General features: G+C 31.0%; 1 protein-coding gene across 1 annotated transcript; it reads left to right on the forward strand.

Annotated features, from left to right (window-relative positions):
* The first annotated feature begins 5502 nt into the window (after nucleotides 1-5502).
* On the forward strand, nucleotides 5503-19082 carry LOC106753145 (ubiquitin carboxyl-terminal hydrolase 8). The gene is made up of 13 exons (XM_014634943.2): nucleotides 5503-5743; nucleotides 6084-6335; nucleotides 7390-7531; nucleotides 10313-10372; nucleotides 10729-10821; nucleotides 12845-13180; nucleotides 13328-13468; nucleotides 13578-13748; nucleotides 15691-15954; nucleotides 16058-16206; nucleotides 16463-16993; nucleotides 17613-17883; nucleotides 18260-19082. Exons 1-13 carry the CDS (start codon nucleotides 5658-5660, stop codon nucleotides 18380-18382), a joined length of 2619 nt encoding a protein of 872 aa, XP_014490429.1. The 5' UTR covers nucleotides 5503-5657; the 3' UTR covers nucleotides 18383-19082.
* Nucleotides 19083-22481: the final 3399 nt, after the last annotated feature.

A 22481-nucleotide genomic window follows, 5' to 3' on the forward strand; every position in this document is an offset into this window, starting at 1 on the left:
TAGACAAAAAAAAAAAGAAAAAAAGAAAAAGCACAATTATTATTGTTTAACCATTCTTGTGAGATATAAAATGCAATACCACCACAAAATAAAATGGTTTAATTAAGTGTAAAAGTGATGAATGAGTAATATAAAAATAATTGTATAATGAAAAGGCTTCAACTCGGATTTAAACTGTATTTTAGTAATTGTATCAAAGTCATATGAAATTTTTCCTTTAACACATCATCACTTAGAAAATTACTACTTTACTAATTAGAGTTCATATTAGTCCATTGATATTGAAGTTTCCAACAACATCCTTCATACAATTAACCCATTAATTAATTATTGTTAAAGCTTTATTTGAAGAAAAAATATTTATATTTATTATCTATTTTTTTATTCTCTAAATTCTTAACCATAAATTCTCATTATTAAAAGCTTCCATAGTGCCAAAAAGACGGGTCTCATTTGAATCATAGGGACTTCACCAAAATTGGATTTCTATGCACATTAGACTAAGAAAAGGCTTCCTCTTCTTCTACCTAGCCAAAATATTTAAATTGTGAAATCTAGTAATCCAAATTTATATTGTTTTAAATCTATTTAAATAGATTTTTTCCTTCAAATCTACATTTTTGGATTTTAAATATAATTCACTTAATTTGATTTGGATCAGATTTAGGTAGATCAATTTTTAGATTTTGAAAATCCAAAATTGAGGTGCATTTAAGTTGATTCAAGATAGTAGAAGACTAAATTGAACCGAATCGATCAAGGTCTAATGTTAAGCCAAGTCAACCTAGGTCCAAGGTCTAATAGAGTTGATCTGAGTCGTAAGTTGAGTCGAAGCAGTCAAAAATGAAGGTCAAACCAAATTACCTTAGGTCGAGTTGTATATGCGTAGTTATATGTCAAGCTAAGCTAAACATAATTGAAAGATCAAGTCAAGTTGGGATGGGTCGAAGGACGAACTGAGTTAGCCCGAATCAAATGGCTAAAGGTCGAGCTCACTTGACCTAGGTCGAAGAATCAACACGAGTCATCCTAGTTTGAAGGTTAAGATAAGTTGGTCTATGTCGGAGGTCGAGCCGAGTTGTCGGGGTCAAAGGTTGATTTGAGTTAGTTTGAGTCAAATAATCAAGTTGAGTTGACCGGATATGAAGGTCAAGTTGATTTGACCTTGACCAAAGGTCGAATTGAGTCAATCTAACTTGAAGGTCGAGCCAAGTCGACCCAACTGAACGTCAAGTCAAGTCGTTATGCATTGAAATTCGAGTCAAGTTGATCCATGTTGAAGAATCAAGATGAGTTAACCAAGTATGAAGGTCAAGGTCACTCAACTCAACCTAAAGAACTAAGACAAGTCAGTCTATACCAAAGATCGAACTAAGTCGACTGGGGTCCTTAGGTCGGACCAAGTCAATTGGATCGAATAATTAATATGTGTAGACCTAGTATCAAGGTTAAAAGGAGTCAACCCAAATCAAAGAATGGATTCGAGCCGGCTTTGGTTGAAGGTTGAGTACAATTGACTTGAGCCAAAAGTGGATCTAAGTCAACTTGTGCTGAAAGTGGAGCTGAGTTGATTCGCATTGAAGGTTGAGCCAAGTTTGTCAAGACCAAAGTTCAAATGAGTCAATTTAGACTAAAGGTCAAGCTAACTCAGTCTGTGCCAAAGGTCAAGTTGAGTTGTCCTATGTCAAAAGTTGAGTTGAGTCGGTCTTGATAAAAAATCAAGTCAAGTTGGTAAAAGTTGAAGGTCATGCCAAGTTGTCCCGTGCTAGAAGTCGAGTCAAGTAAGCTCATGTTGGAGGTTGAGATGAGTTAACCCCATGTAAAAAAGTCGAGACAAGTTTGAAAGGTCGTGATGAGTCAAAATGGGTTTGAGTCAAGGAAAGATGGTTCAGGTCCATCTTGATTCAAGTCAACTTTGCCTAATGTTTAGGTGAGGTTTTCCAAACCCAAATGAACCAAATCCAGATTAACATAAGTCAACTTAAGTTCAACTCAAGCTGAATGAATTTAATTCATGTCTAATAGACTTGATAATATAAAATATACAATAATTTCAATTAATTTAATTAAAAAATAAATAGATTTGATTAAATTTAAATTAGATTAAAAAATTTTCAAATCTAATTGTCTTAAGAGAAATCTCAAATATAAATTCAACATATTTATAGTGGATTTATGAAAAATTCAATTTATAACCATCTTTACATTTTATTCATGTGTTTTCATAAAAGGTTGGAATAGTTTAAATTATTCGTATTTTAGTTTTTTAAAATTATAGATTTGTAAACATCTTCTATAACACATTATATAGTGCACTTTTAATCTTAAAATATATTTTGGGTTAAATAATATAAAATTATATTTCATGTTATATAATTTGAACTAAATTTTTATTTTAAATATTTGCATTAAGAAATTTAAAATACATTTTTGGATTATGCAATCAGATAATCCATGAATGTATGTATTTTGTATTATAAAATTTCAACCAAGTTTTTGAATTTATAATAAAAAATATATCTTTGAATTTTATAATATATTATAAACTATATAATTTAAAATATATTTTCAATTATTTTAAATTTTTTATTACGTAATCAAAATAAATTTCTGAGTCAATGAATTATAATGTTTGACTCATACTAATTATACGATGATTAAATGTGTGATTAAACCATATAAATATTATGAAAAAATATTGCTATTTGAAAGCTTAAGTTGATTGATGAATTTTTTTTTTCTTTTTTATAATAATTGAGAGATATTGTCTACACTTATTTTCTTTTTTTATTTCTCTTCTTATCACTTCAGGTAACTTATAAATTTATGGTTTTTGTTTTCTTTTGAGTGTATATACTAGATGTTAATATACCTTTTTGATATTCACGAATCAAAACTTAGTCATAATTTTTATAAATATAAAGAAAAATGAAATATAAAATTTAATTTATAAATAAAACACAATTTTATAAGATATTTAGGTTGACTGTAACAGTTGATGAATCCATTGAACCGTTAACATCAAGGTTGAAAGACCAATACGAGAACATTTATTTTCAAAGTGCTGGATAATTAAGCATTGTTATAGGAATAGGATACTGATAACATAAGAGGCACGTGATGAAAAGTTGATCAGCACATGAGCTTGGTTCGTCACGTGAAGCACCAACTTTACAGTAATAAAATAGTGCGAGCTGCTACCCTTAGGGTTTTCATCAGGCCCACAACATCATTTTATGTGTCATAGCCTCGTGCAAGAGCATTTTTCGGATCTGTTTTCTTTTTCAAAACTTTGCTTTCTATTTTAAATATTCATTAAATTTTATGCATGATAACATCCTAAGTGAATTTAGAGCTTATCACAATGGGTCAATTCACTTTACTGTAAATTTGGATGGAGTTGAATTTGAAAAACTTATATTTTTTTTAAATGAGTCAAATTTCAATTTTATTCATTTAAATTTAATTTCTACGGTAGAATATTTGATGGATCAAGTTAGTCTACCAATTTATCTATATATCTAATTTTATTTTATTGGTCAAATTTAAGAATGAGATTTGTTTACATTTGAATTATAAAAAATTTGTAATTTTTTTTATTTAAAAAAAATTATAATTAAGTGAGCTAATGAGCTAACTCATTTACCAACCAATCCATGATGTGCTGGTTCAAGTTCAAATTTTTCTGACTCACTAATAAATGAAACGAGTTGGATTAACTTATTATGTGATCAAACCCGTGATAGACTGAATCAGATCGGACAAATAGCCAGTTTTGACAGCTTTAAATGAACTTAATATTTTGTTTAATACATTTATTAAATTTTATGCATGATAACACCCTATCTGAACCTATTCACATTCACAACATCCAAAATACTAATTTAGTTCCAATGTTAATTAGGTTCGTATTATAATAACTCTTATTTCTTGGATTCATAATTGAATACTTATCCAATTAAATAAATTTTTATTATTATACATTAAGGTTTATTAATTAGTAAATAAAATATTGGAAGAAATTAATTAAAATGCTACCGTTACACCATGTATAATTTTGTATTTAACTGATTATTGTGTACAACGCAATTGTTGCTTCTAGAATATTTTATCACAAAATTGCACTTAAAATGATACCTAATCAATGATATGGACGTCTTTTTCACCAACCATACATAATAATTTTCATAATTGGAATGATTTTTTTAATGTGCTATCTGTTCTTTAATTTATTTTATCATTTAAAAAAGTGTTAATTTTTTTTCATATATTTTAAGTATAAGATATAAAAGTTATGAGATGGTTTAATGGTAAAATTGAAAAAGAAAATCAGGAAAATATGAGTTTAACTATTTTCACTAACATTTGATAATTATATAATTATATGTTTAATTTAGCGAGTTTGGAAAAGGATAAAAAAGTTGTAGATTCAACTCCATTAGTTAACAAAATTTTAACAAAATTAAATAATAATGTATTATTTTCATTTATTAATAACAAAGTATTTGTTTTGCTCCATTTCAATTAAATTATTTTAAAAATAAATTTATTTTTTTCTTTATAGTTTGCTCTATTTTAAGTCATTAATGTTTTTCGGTGAATTCAAAGTAACCTTCTTTTCTAAGAAATATTTATAGTGCAAAACTAACCATTAATATCTTTTATAAATTATTTTGTAAAAAATTCAATATAATTTTGATGATAAAAGTCTCATGTGTAAAAATTTATATAAGATATATGTTAAAATTTGAGTAATTTTTATTTTAAAACTAATTTACTTTTAGCACTAGATACATTTAAATTAAAAAAATTACACAAAATTTAATATGTGAAAAATGGTAATTCTAAGCAAAACTAACTTAAATTATTATTGTACGGTCATTATTTATATGAAAGATCCGATGAGTAGATTAATTAAAATATTACGAAAATATCATTAAAATTAATTAATTTAGAGTAAAATATGATTACTGACAAGTAAATTATAATTAATACTCATATAAGTTGAAGTAAAAAGATAAGTGTTTATATTTAATATATATTAATTATTCAAATAATTAAATCCTTATTAGTTTTAACATGAGAAATGCTTTCTCCAAATAACTTTCAGATTAAATTGGTATTTTGGGTCTATCAATAATAAAGATAAAAATTAATAAATTTCGACATATAACTTAAATAATTATATTCAGTTTTCTTAACAAAATGCATATTCAATTATTAATAATGAGAAAATTAATAAGGCAAAACAGATTTTATGAGAGGATTTATCTTCAGAAAATCTTATAAATGAATGTGTCATTTGTGATTATATTAGAGAAATGATGATTAGTTATTGTTTATTGTGAAAACAATATTTAAATTATAAATGAGTTGATGTTATAAAATTTAATTGGCAAAATTATTAAATATTAATTGTTGGACAAAAAAAATAAAAATATGACAGGCAGTAAATAAGTTAAAAATTTACGAAAGTAGAATATATTTTTCCCTCCCTATCCTGTAATAGTATTGTCATTTGCATCCTTCTCTTCCCTTCCCTTTCCACAAAAGCTCCACTTGTTACTTCTTTCTCTGCAATTCTCTCATTTTCTGCTTTCTCTGGCTTTATATATAATCTGCACAATTTGGAAGCGAATTCTGAATCTCTCTCTGCAATGGAATGTGCCTCCGAAGATAGCTCCGATAACTCTCAGCGACCACACTCACACAAGGAACAGCGAGTCTATTTCGTTCCTCACAGGTCTCTCCTTTCAAGATTCCACTCATTTCTCACTTCAATTCAATTACCGCCTTATTTAACTTTCCCTAAATCTGTCAGTGTATTTCCTCACTGTCAATCTCCGTAATCCAAAGCAACGGAACTAACAATGCACGTTTAGGGTTGGGCCGATCGAGGCGAAGCTGAATTCCATTTTATCGGTTTTATGCATTTTTAATGTTTTTCGTCGAATAATCGAACTGGCTAGCTTGTTGATTTTGTTGTGCCTCGTATGGATTTTGCTGTGATCCGAGCTTGTCTACATTGTTTGATTGAGATTGAATGCGTGAAGAGCGTTGGTGGTTGATTCCGTGTGTTTCAGGTGGTGGAAGGATGCTCAGGATTCAATGCCCGCGGATTCGGATAAGAAGAAAGGAATTGCGTATGCCTCTTTTCCTAGTTCGTCCTATGCTGGTCCTATGAAGATTATCAATACCATCTTCAGCTCGGATCTTGCGTTCAGTCTTCGGAGGGAGGAGGATTTGCAGCACATTCGTGAAAATGGCGAAGTTGGTGTGTCTGGACGGGATTTTGCTTTGGTATCTGGAGATATGTGGTTGCAGGCACTGAAGTGGTGAGTGAAGATAGATAGGTGGCTTCAAATGTATGATGTTTAGGTTAGAATGTGCACTGATGCAACTTTTTCTTTTGTACTTCAACCTAGGTTTGTATTTCATAGCTTTTTGAAATTTAGATAGCAGGGGTTGTGCTTTGTATTGTGTGAAATTCTTCTAGCTCTGAACATTTATGGCACAGCTTTGTGCTGTGTATTAATGCTTAATTGTTTTAAAAGTTTGTCACTCCATATTACATAGTCAAATAATAACATTGCCTGCCGAACTCAAAGAATTTCAAGTTTGGAATAGTCATCATTGATTTTTCTATTTCTGTGGCAAATGAGTTCTACCTCTTTTTTATGCTTGAGTTTCCTGTATACAAGTCCATGAATTATTTGAGCAAATTGTTTTTTTAACCAGAAGATGTGCTAGATTTGATGCAAGATAGTTGGAATTTCTGTGAGTGTTTACAAGTTCCTGGGAAGCTGGTTTGCACCTTGCAGAGTGTTGTCCACAACCTTTGAACATGTCTAAGGATACTTTTTATATTAGTTAAGGACTTCTTTTTGAAGGTGCTATTAGTGCTACATGAAGAAAGCTTTGTTTACCAGACTTGTCACTTTTAACAATGGATTTTATGGAGGAGAGCTCTAGTGGTATTTAATCTTCTATCATAGCTGTTGTATGGTAACCATTAGAAATTACCGTATCAATAGCTCACCCCATGACTTCTTGATGGGACCATGTTATAAATTGTACATGTAGCCTCAACTTAAAAGTAACTAGCGTATAAATGATTCATAATTCAATCTATCGATTCGTAATTTTTAGTCATATTACTCCTTTTGTCTTTGTTTTATTGGCATATTTATTCTGTACAGAATTTCAAGTGGTTACTTGCATTGCATGTTCCATGATAAGTAGATCTATAGCGAGCAAGTTTTTTTTTAAATGTGGATTTGAAAATAAAATAGTTCATTTTTCATGATGCTATCGATGAAAGTTTTCTGACATCTAGAATATTTAGATTGTCTATATCTGCATCATCACATGCTTTGATATTTCATGTAGGCATAGTGATTCAAAAAATGTAGCGAAGGATGACAAAGGCTTTTCAGCCACTGACTGTGATATGTCAGATGTATATCCTTTACAACTCAGACTTTCTGTGCAGAGGGAAACAAATTCATTTGGAGTACGAATAAGCAAAAAGGTCTCTTTCTCTCTCTGCTTGTTTTTTTCCCTCTCCAATTTCTTTTATGTTGTGTTGCTATAGTGAAGGACCATGAAAGGGAAGGAAGACGATAGAGATGAGTGGAAATGAGGGAAGTTGGTCTGTTTGTTACCCTAGAATAGCATCACTTTTTTCAAAAAATGGGTGTTCTTTATACTGGCACTTTATTAAAGTAGGTCAAGTTTCTTTTTCTTCTTAAATTTAAATTATGTTCTTTATATCCCTAATTGTCCTTATAAGTTTGACTCGCTGCTTACATTTGATTATGATTCTTTTGACATACAAGAATGTGTCACCTGTTGCCTGAGTGATGAACTTTAATCACTAGACCTGTACTGGCAAAAAACCATTCCCTCTGTGTCCGGTTTTGCTGCATCAGCTCCAAAGCTTTTGCATTATCATTTGGGTCACCTAAGTTTGGCAAAAATTCAAATAATGGTTCCTAGTCTCATACAAATTTAGGTTTTAGATTGAAGACCCATATCTTAGGGTAATCGTAATCTCTAAATTGGGATTATGATGACTGGCAAATTATTACAAGGCTATGAAGACCCATAACTACAAAATTCGGTAGAAATTATATGTTCTACTCCAATGCCCTTAAATTTGGAACGACCTTGGAACTACTTATTCCATGCGACAAGACATCTCTGCATGTTATGAGTTAGAAAACAAGATCTTTGCTTCAAGCCATAGAGTGAACAATTTAATTTACAAACCAAAACCAGACTCCATCTGAACAACAAACCTAGGTGGTTGCTTAATGTAAATCTCCTCTTCCATATATCCATGAAAAGTGGTATTTTTAATATCCTATTGGACAAGAGGCCATTGACAAATGACAACCATAGCAAGGGAAAGACGAACAATACTAGTTGAGGCCACAAACCTTAGTGTATCCCTTAGTTATTAGACGAGCTTTGAGATGATCTACTTCACTAGTGGGACCGACCTTAATGGCATAGATCCATCTACAATCCACAAGCTTCTTACCAAGAGGAAGAGGGACAAGCTCCAAAGTATCACTACGTTCAAGTGCATGCATTTCATCAATCATGGCTTGTCGTCATCCATTTAATAGTATATGTTGATGACATTGTTTTTCCGGAAAATGACCACCATGACATCTCACAAACGAAACAACATCCTTGTCACTACTTTCAAGCCAAAGATCTTGGCAAAAAATATTTCTTGAAGATTGAGGTTACACAATCCAACAATGGTATTTTTATATCTCAAAGGAAGTATGTATTGGATATTTTGGAGGAAATTGGGTTTATGAACTCAAGATCTGTTGACACACCCATGATCCCAATACCAAATTCCTACTTAATAAGGCGAAGCCTCTCTCAGATCCTGATAAGTACAGAAGATTAGTTGGAAAGTTGAACTATCTTACTATTACTTGTCTTGACATTTCCTTTGCAGTTAGTGTGGTGAGTCTATTTCTTAATTCCTCATGTGTATATCACTGGAATGCAGTCATTCGTATATTGAAGTACATTAAAGGATATTTTGGAAAAGTTTTGCTATATGATCACAATAATCACACTAAAATTATTTGTTATTTAGATGTTGATTGGGCAAGACCTCTTTCTAATAGAAGATCCACTCTTAGATATTGTATCTTCATTGGTGATAACTTGATATCTTGGAAGAGCAAGAAACAAAATGTTGTGGCTGAATGTAGTGCAAAAGTAGAATATAGAGTTATGGCCTCATCCACTTGTGAATTTATTTGCCTTAAATAGTTACTTAAAGAATTGCACTTTGGAGATGTCACTTAAATGACACTTATATGTAACAAACAAATTGCTCTTCACATAAGCTATAATCCTGTCTTTCATGAAAAGATCAAAGACATTGAGATTGATTGCGTTTTGTTTTGAGAAAAGATTCTATTGGAAGACATCAAGACTAAGTTTGTTAACTTAAATGGTTAATTAGTAGATATTTTTTCTAAGTCTTTACATAGACCTATAATGGATTATATTTGTAATAAGCTTGGTATATACAATTTATATGTACTAGTTCGAGGGAGAGTGTTATATATTATTAAATATAATGAGATATTGTTAAATATAATGTCATATGTATTGTTAGATATATTGCGTTTTATGTTAATTAGGAAAATGTAGACTTTTGATATTGTTTAATATTGGTAGATATTGTTGATATTGTTTCTAACAATATCTTCTATTTACCATATTTATGTTTTGTTGCCATATACTTGTATAATTCTTCATTATAAATAAATTACCCTATGTGTGTTTTAGACACAAGGAAAATTATTCTTGTACCTAGTTTTTCTCTATATTCAACATGTATTAATCATGAAATGGGCTTAGCCCATATTTTTTGTATGATTTTTTTGTTATAAATACATTACCCTATGTGTGTATTTTACATAAGGGAATTAATACTATATCTACTTTTCAACCCTTTAACATAAATTAAGAGAAGAGGGTGTGGAGGAGGTATCCCTTATAGTCATGCTCCTTGTAATTCTCTTAAGAAACTCCCCTCCATTCTTATTAGGGGCCTTGGGCTCATCATAAAGTTACTCTTAGTTTAACACGAACCTCCATTTATATATATATATATATATATATATATATATGATACACACAACAATAATTTGAATTAATATAAGTGCTTTTATAATAAAAAATCATTAAGAATTTGTGATACTTATATGTTCATTATCTTGTTATTATTCAAATTCTAATTTGTTGTTCCCGTTTATTACCTTCTTTTCAGGATAACGCACCTGAGCTTTTTAAAAGAGCCTGCAAAATGTTCAGTGTGGATTCAGAGATGGTAATAGAAAATTCCTTTTACAGCTATATATTTATGTGTGTGAAGGAATCTACTAACTCTAAGAGTAAGTTTTGTATAATTCATCCTAATAGATCTTTATACACTCTAAATTCTATTAATCCAACACTTGGATTAAGAGTTGACATTAAATAGATCAAGTCCATTTTCTTTGTAAAATTACATACATGGGTATGCTCAATTCATCTAAAATTCGATATGCATGGTTATGAGGATATCACATTAACTTTATCATTTTTTTTCCTAGAAAATGTTATTAAGTGGATCCCTTTCCAATGTTTTACACAAATGCATTTCTACTCTTGAAATTGACATTTTTGTAACATGTTATTGTACAGTTATGCATTTGGGACTATTCAGGCCAGATAACGTTTTTTATGAATGACAAAAATCAGATCCCAGTTGACTGTCAAAGACAGTCTGATCAGGAGGTTTGTACTATTATATTTTGTTTAAAGTTGGTTTGTTTATGCTTGGATGTCCTTGTATTTTATTTTCACAGTTGTAGATTATACTTTGATCACAAGCTATTCCATTTTTCTTGTGTTAGGGATGAGTGTATGTATGTTGTGTGCCATAACTTCTTAGCTACTTGGCATAATTAAAAGATTATGGTTTTTGCATATTAAGATCGTTAGATGCTTTAATGGATATTTTGATCTCTATGGAAAAAGTGGCGGGATGTCTAGACTAGCACTACATTTAGGGGTGTCAAAGTGGGTTCAAATTGGTGAGTTAAACTAGCTCATTATGGGTTTGAGTTAGATTGGGTTGGAAAAAATAGTTTTTCTTTTCTTTTTTAAAATGTGGGCCAAATTGAACTCGACTCACATAACTTGCTTGTTAAATGGATTTGAGCCGAGTTAGAGGTGGGCTGACCTAAATCAAAACTCACAAGCAACAACTCTTTCATTTTTTTTTTTCATTATAATTACTTTATACTTTTAAATGTGTAGGTTATGACTTTTAAATGATGATTTAGATGCTTAACTAATTTGTTTGTTTAATTATATAAGTTAACACTTTGTTTTTCATTTACTATCTATATGTTGGAAGTCCCATATCGACCAGAGATAAGGTCAATTTATAATATATAAGTGGGTGCAAACCTCACCTTCCAAGCCGGTTTGTGGAGTTGAGTTAGGCTTAAAGTCTACTTCTTAACATGGTATCAGAGCTCGGTTAGAGCATATCCTAGCAAGATTTATGTGGACATATTGTTCCTCTTGTTATTAGACCACTATCGGACCACCTATTAATGTCTAGTCTCAAACCCGAGATGTATAGGTGGGCGCAAACCTCACCTTAAAAGTTGGTTTTGTGAGATTGAGTTAGATTTAAAGTCCACTTTTTAACTCTTTATAATATCACTTCTTAACTGTGGTTAATATTTTGTCAAATAGTGTCATAAATAAGTGGGTTGAGTCAATCTACTTTGATTGCATTGTAATAAATATATGAAATAAGTTGGAAGAACAAAACATGTTTAAGTGAATCAATTTTCTTAATCCACCAACTTGTGATGAGTTAAGTTTTGTTACAAAATTTTTTATTCACAAAAAAGTAAACCGAGTGGAATTGACATGTTTTTAGTTCAACTCATGATGAGCTAACTCCTGTGATTCGTTGCCTCACTTTGTCTCTCTTCTACGTCAAGTGCAATGTGTTTCATGTTTGGGGTCCTTTATTTGTATTTATTATATGACTCTTATAATTTTGGTAAAATGTTATCACGTTTATATGATCGGTCAATATCAGGCATTACTATATTGATAGTTTGGGACATGATATCATTACTGATATACTTCCTGTACTATTTATTTTGTGTACGATATAAATTGTGTGCTTATGCTATCAGATATTAGTTTTCAGCCACAAGCGGATGTTTAGTGGTCTTCTGAAGAAAAAACCTAATTTCCCTTTGAGATTTTTCTTACACACAAAAATCTTTTCTCCTATATTTTCATAAGGTTTTTATATTTAAGAAGTTTTTGTCCTCTGAATTTTTTTGCTGAGATTTGATTCTTTTCCCTAGGCTTGTTGATGCAAGAACCTTAGGGTTGAATGATTTGGGAAAAAAAGCATAATTTTGTGGAACATAAAGATAACGATAGCTTATTCAATAATTTCTCGGAAGTTGTTCCTAAGAGATTGGTTTTTAACCAATTCCCATTGTGTGATCCACGTATAGTTGATGTTGCCGAATGGGATAGAGGCTATTATTGTTGTTGTCTTTGCTGAAGATAACTTTTCTTTGATTGTTTGAGTTATCATTTACTTTGTCTAGATTGAGTGTCTCCACATGAGTCCTCTACTAAAATTTATCGTAAGTGACTTGAACTTCTGAAATATTGGTTGTATGAAATTAGCTTCCATTGAGATAAGGCTATTATTTTCTTTGTTTATTGGATTTTCTTATGAGCCTTATTAATGTTAACTATGCACGATATACAGATTCTTTTGGAGTTGCAAGTCTATGGGTTGTCAGACTCAATTAGATCTAAGGATGGGAAAAAAGACGAGATGGCAAATTTTTCTGGCAATGCTTCACTGAAGATGAATGGATCTATTGACAGTGCGAATTCTGATTCTACGCATGCCAATTCTTTGACCTTCTCTTTAGGCTCCGGTGAAGCTGGTTCCTTGGGATTAACTGGATTACAAAACCTGGGAAACACTTGCTTCATGAACAGTTCCCTCCAATGCTTAGCACATACACCAAAGCTCGTTGATTATTTTCTGGAAGATTATGTTAGAGAAATCAATCATGAAAACCCTTTGGGCATGAATGTATGTAATAATTCATCTCACACAGCTCATAATTTAATATTTTGATATCTAAATTTTTTTTATGTTGCCATTGGTTGGTATATGGAAACTTCAATACCTGTGTTGTATTCTATTATTTTATTTTCTTGATATATGCTTCTTTGCCAGGGTGAGATAGCTTTGGCCTTTGGAGATTTACTCAGGAAGTTATGGGCACCTGGAGCAAGCCCTGTGGCACCAAGAGTATTCAAATCAAAACTTGCTAGATTTGCCCCCCAGTTCAGTGGGTTTAATCAGCACGATTCTCAAGTGTGTGCATTTGGCCCTTTCGTTCTCTTTTTTGCTAACACTTTTGGCTTTAAAAGGTTGGTGTCTCGTGTTCCCTAACATTGTCAACTATATCCATGCGTCTTAATAGGAACTTCTTGCTTTTTTGTTGGATGGTCTTCACGAAGATCTGAATCGTGTTAAATGTAAGCCTTATGTTGAAGTAAAGGATGGAGATGGTCGACCAGATGAAGAGGTTGCTGATGAATATTGGCATAATCATTTGGCTCGCAATGATTCTGTCATCGTTGATGTATGCCAAGTATGTATTCATCTCATTGTATGCAATGTAGAATTAATTACATACACCTACATGTTGTGAAGAACTCAGTTTCTTAGTAGTTAAGTAGTTATTTTTAGAAACTTTGATGGAAAATTAGTGATTTACTTGAGCATTTACGAGTGTAATAATAAAAGCAATTAGGTAAAGAGTTCAGAGTACTGTTTTAACCTATTAGCTATAACTATATGTAACAGATCTTATGTGTGTTTGTCATGCCAAATTCGCAAGTTCTGGAAATTACAGCCTGATCCGTTTCTAAAATATTGCAAAGATATTTTTTATGAATTCAGACGTACCATTATTTGGGCAGAAGAATTTCAAAGAACTTCTGTTTTAAAAAAATTACACACTTATTGTGTTAAAGATTATATGATATAATTGAGTTGGTTTGGTGAAAAATAATTAATTCCTTTGTGGGGAATGGGGGCCCGGTGACACTTATGATGAAGATAATGGTTTCATGTGAGATGAAGGAGCCATGAACAATTTATCAGTGGACTTTTCACAGTTGGTTGATAATGTTAATAGTCAAACAAATTTAATTAGGTTGGTTTGGACAAACTTCTCCATAAATACTTTTAGAAGAGACGAATAAGAACAAAAAATGAAAATAGCTTATCTATTGACTTGTTAAGAAGTGAATTTTAAGTCTTGTTGGAAGTTCCAAATTACTAAAGATATTTACAGTATCTAAGTGGGTGCAAATCTTATCCTGTAAGTTAGTCTTGAGAGGTTGAGTTAGACTTAAAGCTATGAGTAAAAGCCTATCCTAGTGAAATTTGTTATTTGTTGAGTCTATTATTCCACCCACTATCAGGCCACTATTAAATTATCCATTAATGTCTAGTTCCATGTTCGATATGTATGTCTCGACGTGAGGGGTGTGTTGAGTGGATGCAAATCTCACCTTACAAGCCAATTTTGTGAAGTTGAGTTAGGCTTAAAGTCCACTTTTTAGTAAGTGTAATTGAACCCTACAAAACTGACTTGTAACGTAAGGTTTACGTCCACTTATATACTATAAATGGTCTTTATTTCTAATCGATATGCGATCTTCAACACACTCCTTATGTCGAGGCATCTACATCTTGTGTGTCGAACTAGATATTTGTGGATGGTATGATATGTCGAACAAATAACAAATTTTATTAGAATAGACTTTAAATGACTTTGATACCATATTAAGAAGTGAATTTAAACTTAATTCAACTCTACAAAATTGACTTGTAAGGTGAGATTTACATCCACTTATATAGTGTAGATTGACTTTATCTCTAGTTGACATGAGATTTTCAACATACTCCTTCACACTAAATTATGGACATTTCATGTTTGGGATTAGATAAATATGGGTGGTTTGATAGGTCAAACAAACAATAAATCTCACTAAGATGGGCTCTAATTAGTTTTGATACCATATTAAGAAATGAGATTTAATCCTAACTTAACTTTACAAAATTAGCTAGTAAAGTGAGGTTTGTAGTCACTTATGTAAGATAAATTATCCTTATTTCTAGTCAATGTGGAATTTTCAACATAACTAATTTGTAAAAGTTCTCTTATTCAACTTCTCTAAATTCTTGTTTTTTAAGTTGTGCATAAGCTAATTTTGGCCAATGGAGAAGTTTATTTCAGTTTTTTGTTCTTATTTTCCTCTCCTAAAAGTGCTTATGGAGAAGTTTGTCCAAATAGACCAGTGGTTCACAATATCAGTTATTTGTGAAGGGGGTTAGAATAATAAAAAATCCTCCTAGATTGAGTAATAGCTCTTGTGCCAGTTAGCATGCTATTTTTTTTTTTTCTAATTCGTTTGAAGATGAAATTTGGTGTCCTTTTCATGTTCATGAGAGCTATTTTAATATTTTTTTCTTCCTATGGTAACTCTCTTTACCTTATGGATTGCATCTATCATTTTATGCAGGGTCAGTATAAATCAACATTAGTTTGTCCTATTTGTAGGAAGGTCTCTGTGACATTTGATCCGTTCATGTACTTGTCATTACCTCTACCTTCAACAACAATGCGGACAATGACTATAACTGTTGTTAGTGGCAGTGGTGATAAAATGTCTTCATTATCACCATATACTATCTCTGTTCCAAAAAATGGAAGATTTGAAGACCTAACCCGGGCTCTTAGCATTGCATGCTCTTTGGGGACTGATGAGACCTTATTAGTAGCTGAGGTTTATTTTCTTTGATATTTGTTGAACTCATTTGAAGTCACTTCCCCTACATTTTTGGTTTCTTGATACATTTTACATGTCTGATGCAATTGCTTTGGTACAGGTATACAACAATTGCATTATACGATTTCTTGAAGATCCTACCGATTCATTATCCTTAATAAGAGATGCTGACAAATTAGTTGCTTACCGATTTTATAAAAATAATGCCGACACGCCTTTGGTTGTCTTCATAAACCAGCAGATGGAGGAGTAAGTCAATGTTGTAATAAGATTGATTTTCTTTAGTAAGAATAAAAGAATACTTAGTAACATATGGGCTGAATGATTTCCTAACTCTTTTTCCTACTCTCATAATCACTACAACATGCTGCTTGGATTCAGTATGGATTTAAGTCTCACTGTCACAGACTTGCTCGCATCCATATACTTGTTTTACATGAGCTTCTTATTGACTCCTGTGATTTCCTTGCCGTGATAAAGTTTCTATTTGATATTATTTTTTCAGGCAGTTTCTCTCTGGGAAGCGAACTCTAAATTGGAAGGCCTTTGGAATTCCTGTTGTAGCTAGGCTGTGTAATGTTACAAATGGATCTGATCTCCGCAATTTGTATCTAAAGTGGTTCCATCCATTTCAAAATCCAATTGAAGAGGCCTTAGAAAACTGTGCCATGTCTAAGGAAACTGAAGTTGCAGAAATGGAGGTTACAACCCCTAGTTTAGGTTCAAATTTGAATGAGTTAGACACTTCTTCAGATGGAGGAATGGAGTTTTACCATACAGATGAAAAGGGAACTATAAAGAATTCCAAGATACTAATGAATGAGCCTCTAGCAATAAGTGGAGAGTTGAGGCTACTGCACGTGCTTGTGTGTTGGTCAGAAGAACAGATTAAGAAATATGATACACAACTTTGTAGTTCCTTGCCTGAGGTTTTCAAGTCTGGTTTTTTAGCAAAGAGATCTCAGGAGTCAGTTTCTCTATACAAGTGTCTTGAAGCATTCTTACAAGAAGAACCTCTTGGGCCAGAAGACATGTGGTTAGTTAGCCAGTTTTTATTGCCTTTAAGAAAGTGTACACTCGTTGATTAGCAAGCATGTTAATCTGTCCAATGTGGAAGATATTTAAGCTAGATTACTATGTTTTAAGCTTTTCCAAATAATTTTAGTTGGGGTCTTGCATTAGCTCAGCATATTTATTCAGCTCATAACTGCTATAAATTCATCATAACCATCACTAACTTATCATATTTGCAGGTTAGGGTTGGATACTTAGTGCCATTAAAGTTCAAACCCTAAATAGTTTCTTATTAAAGACTGATCAGGGACAGACTCGTTTTGTAATGAATTAGAATTTCTGTTTAAACATTTGTTTCCATCAATCTTAAATCTCAATGTTAATCTTTTCTCCGTCAATTAGTTCAAGTTGGAGAAACTGCCAATTTTCCTAATTTTAATCTTATAAACACGGCTAGGAAAATATTTTTGCTAAACTTTTGTTTCCCATCAGAAAATACTGCTGTGCCAATATTTCATACAGCTATTCTGATCTGTGAAGTTCTATAGACGTGTTATCACTTGGAACATACCCATTCTTCTTTTAAATTACTTATCTTCTCGACTGGCTATTATCTAAGTAGCAGTTTTCTGTAATGTTAGGTATTGTCCTGGCTGTAAAAAACATCGTCAAGCTAGTAAGAAGTTAGATCTTTGGAGACTGCCTGAAATTTTGGTCATTCATCTTAAGAGGTTCCAATACAGTCGGTACTTGAAAAACAAGCTAGAGACATGTGTTGACTTTCCTGTTGATAATCTCGACTTGACAGCTTATATTAGCCACGTGAATGGTGAGTCTTACCATTACACACTTTATGCTGTTAGTAACCATTATGGAAGCATGGGAGGTGGGCACTATACCGCATTTGTGCATGTAAGTGCTGTTTTTTTTTTAATACTTATTTTCTTTGTTTTTTAAGCTTATAATTTGGGATATGAGAATTGGTTTTGAAATATTTGAAATTTTGAGTTTTAGAAGTATAGAGCACATTATATCTCTAAACATTAGAAATGATTTGAGAACTCAGACGGCTTTCTTCATTATTGTCATGATTATGGATGATTTCTGGACCTCTATCCAATAGCTTACCAGTTGTAGATGGTAAAATGTTGATTGGATATGATTGACATCAATATGATCATTATGAAATTTTGGAAGGTTTTTATTATCTGTAAATTGTTTTAAAAAACGCTCTCATTGCAATTGTTAATGTTCATCCGTTGTATCTGCTTTTCTGTATTTCATGTAGAGAGGTGGTGATCAGTGGTATGACTTTGATGATAGCCATGTTAATCCCATATGCAAGGAGAAGATAAAGTCTTCAGCTGCCTATGTTCTTTTCTACCGAAGAAGTTTTGAAGCATCAACATAATGAGCGTAGCATATAGCTCGAATAGCTTATTGAAGCTAGATACCATTTATTAACATTATTGCCGCCAGAGTCTTACACGAATACAGCGGGTAAACTTTGGCCCAAAGGTAAGATTATTGCAATGTGGCTGTGGTCAGAGGATTTAGGTGCGGAAATAGTCTCTGCGCATCAAATTAAGATCATGTACATCCGAGCCTCTTCACACCCACAATTGGGGTGCGTAAGTAATGGACCGCCCCTTTTCTATAGTCTTACAAGTATACTTAACAAGGTAGCATTCTTTTGTTATTTACTATTTAGAAGTTTTAGACTAACTGGAGTTTCAGTAGGCAAGCAATGGAAACTTTAAAACTTCAGGCAGTACTAAGGAAGGAAGACTATAACATAGTAAACATTTAAGAGGAGAGAGACATACCTGAGAGATGAAAGCATAGTGTTTACAGCTGTTTAACCTTGTAAAGAGAATATCTATTCTAAAGAGAGTTAGACCAAATCCTGTGAATTAATTTTACGCCCTACTATATTCTTTGTTCCTATTTTGCTCTTTTAGTGGAGACTGATTGATTATTCAGGTTTGCCTCAGCAATTTGATTTTCTATTTTCTGTTATGGTGACCAGACCGTCGTCTGTCAGAAATTCACATTTGTAACAGTTGTCTTGGAAAGAAATTATTTTTAACGGGCTTGGTCTTTTCTTCCAATAGTTGGAAGTTCTTGATACATCATTACATTTGGACAAATTTTCCGAGTTCACAAAATGTGTTTAAATTTTAGCTGTACCTCATTTAAATATTTCCCTTAGTAATGTGACGGTGGAACCCCATGTCATGTGTTACAAGATAATTACTAAGGACTTAAAATGGTCATGGTCTTTGTATAAAAAAAAAAAAAGAAAAATCCTACAATTCCAGGTTGAAAAGAACATAAGAAAATGCAATTGGTAGAAACTAAGTTGTTGCATTTGGTTCTGATATTCAAATGGATAATGCATTATATATATATATTTGGAAGAAATGAACTAGAATGGATTGGAGTAATCCCGCAATCATGTCTGACAGTTGTTAGTTCTGAGCAGGATGGACCACGCTTCCTTGGTTCTCAATTTAGTGTAAGACGTGCCAGATCCCTTTGATTGTTGTTGTACCATAGTACTTGAGGCAGCCTTACGCATAACCAGGACCACTGGTTTTTCAAATTCTGCTAATTCATCAGCATTTACGTGGTTCTTAGTTGTAAACGTGCTCTACCCTTTAGCAGTAGCCTTATTTGCTACACAACTACTTCTTCTTCTTATCCTTTATACCTATACCATCCAAAAGTTTTCTGGTCCTTTTAATATGCTTATTTACATTTATAGAAAGCTTTTGATATTTTTATTTATTTATTTCTCTTTGTTGACACTTTTATTCAGTACTAGCAGACTTTGATATCTTCACATCATCCAAACAAAGTGATATTATTTAACTAGAATAAGAATGCTACTTTGAACTCAAATATAGATGAAAAAATAGTTATATTTCGGTAACTTCAATATTAAAACAACTTCTAATTATCTTAGTCCTATTTAATACAATAAAAAATGTCGTCGTGTTTAAATACGGACATCATCCTCTATAATTAACATGTTTGAGAGTTTTTTTTTTTTTTTTTTTTTTAATTTATGAAATCGATATTCTTAAATGTTAAACTGGCTTACATTTTTATATTGATCGTAATTTTTGTAGAAGTATTCCATATAAGAGACTAAAATGAATATTATTTATGGAACACCCAAGGGCATCAAATAATGTGAGCTGCTTTGCTGTTTATTTACTAGAGAAGGATTTTTATGAGATCCTTTATATTTTGGATTAGACTATGAAAAGTAAGAGTGAAAAAAATAACATGATTAAAAATTGAGTGATACGAGTAAAAAGGAAAGTGAAATAAAATATATTATTTTAATTATATATTGCATTATAATCTAGAAATGCATAATTATAAAGAAAAAGTATTGAGCATATGATGTATTATATTAAAAGTAAAATTAATTTGAAAGTAATAATAGAATATAGAGAGAAGGGGCCCGGAGTGATAGGTGAAATGACAGTGAGAAACATGATTTATTGTTTTCTGTAAACGAAGGTAAAGTCAAGTCAGGCATCTTAGTTTCAGACAAGATCCATCCCACACATGCATCCAATTAACTCACCAACTTATCTGATTTGACGTTTCAGATTCTCTACTTTTAACCTTATCCCACCCGACAACCTCTCTCTCTCTCTCTCTCTCTTTCATCTCAACCAACTTTCAAATTCAAATCTAATTTACCATTTTCCTCTCTTTTTAATCCTAAATTCTCCTGTTCAAATTTCCAAACTCTATAGCTGCGGATGATGATGATGATCCCTTGAATGAAGGATCGCAGTGTGATGATTCGGAGACATCACAAAATAGTCGGATTTTGCACAAAGCAAAGCATGCGCGTTTTGACCGTACAAAACATATACAACACACTCCACTCTGTTAAACATATATGTCTTGTCAACATTTCTCACAACAACCTTTACCTATAACATTCATTATTCTCATAATACTCACTCAACATTCAATTATATCACTTTTTAAATACAAAAATGGATTCAATCACTTTTTTTTTTCATCTATGCTATGTTTTTTTGGATTTTAAAAGTGCCCAGAGATTTAACACATATAATATAAATCTTTATATTAATAAGATATTCTCTATTTTAAATTAAATTTTAATAGATTTATTTTTAGTATTATTTTAAAAAAATCTTTTATCAATATATATAAATTTATGTCTATCTTTTATTTTTATTTAGTTTAAAATTTTGTTTTTATTCTAATAAAAAGTTTAATATAATATAATTAATCAATTTATTTTAGTTTGAATAGGATTTTTTTCTTTTAAATTTTTGAAACAGTGAGTTTATGACTGTGGACGCTATTTTACTTTCACTAATAATTAGGAACTTTGATTTTTACAGGAATCTTCAAATGAAAAAGCTAAAAACGCTATTTTAATACTTTTTTTTTATTTCATCGTTTTTAATATAATTAGTTCTAAATTGAATATCAATATTTTCTAAATAAAAAGTTTGATGATTAAAATGGCATTATATTGCAATATACAGTATTTAAAAAAATATGAAATATAATTTATATGTTAGGAAATATTTATATATGTTAATTATAATGTAATCTATATATTATGAAATGGATACACATTATGAAGTTTAAATAAATAAAATATACATTAATTCTGTGTGATTCACAAATTAAATAAATAATGAACCATAAAAATTAATGAAAAATAAAAAATAAGATATCTCATACGATACAACCCAAAATATAGTTCAAACTATACTTTGGAATTATAAGTTAAAATAATTTTACAACTTCACAAAGACAAAATACATGATAATAAACAAATAGTAGTTCATGTGCATAATTATGTAATTACTTTTTTGATAATTTTTTTATATATAAGAGAATTTTGTTTGATTTATATTGCACTGATTTTAATATAATATCTGAAATCATTTTTTTTTTGTTATTGCAATTTTATATAAATTGATAAGCAGCCTTAAGAAATATTAGAAACGTACTTTTCTTACCATATTTCTATTGTTGACCGAAATTGATTAGAAAGTATATAGACTTTATAGGATTTTTTTTCACTTAATGAGTTTTTTCTCTTTTAATTTTGTATTTTTTTTTCTAATAATCTTTAACTAATGACTATATTCATAAATTAGAGAATAACATTTCTCGAGGATCTTGACCGAAACTATGAATTTGCATAACAAAATCTTCATGTGAAAAAAAATTATTAAATCATGTTTTTGAAAATAATTAATTTTGTTTGTATTCAAGTGTATAGGTAGTAGGATGTTTATATAAAGAGAAGGACTAAACCATTTTTAACGCACTTTCTCTTGCTAGATAAAAAATTAATTAAGATAGAAGGCGCTCCGAAAATTTTAACCAGTGAAAAAGTATATCCAGAGAATTTTTTTTTATCAGTAAAATTTGCAATAAAACCAGTTCAACTTAGAATATAATATACTTATGCTGTTTAAACAAATTTATATGAT

The sequence above is a fragment of the Vigna radiata genome, unplaced genomic scaffold (assembly GCF_000741045.1).
Source record: "Vigna radiata var. radiata cultivar VC1973A unplaced genomic scaffold, Vradiata_ver6 scaffold_234, whole genome shotgun sequence".
In the NCBI taxonomy this organism is placed as follows: Eukaryota; Viridiplantae; Streptophyta; class Magnoliopsida; order Fabales; family Fabaceae; genus Vigna; species Vigna radiata.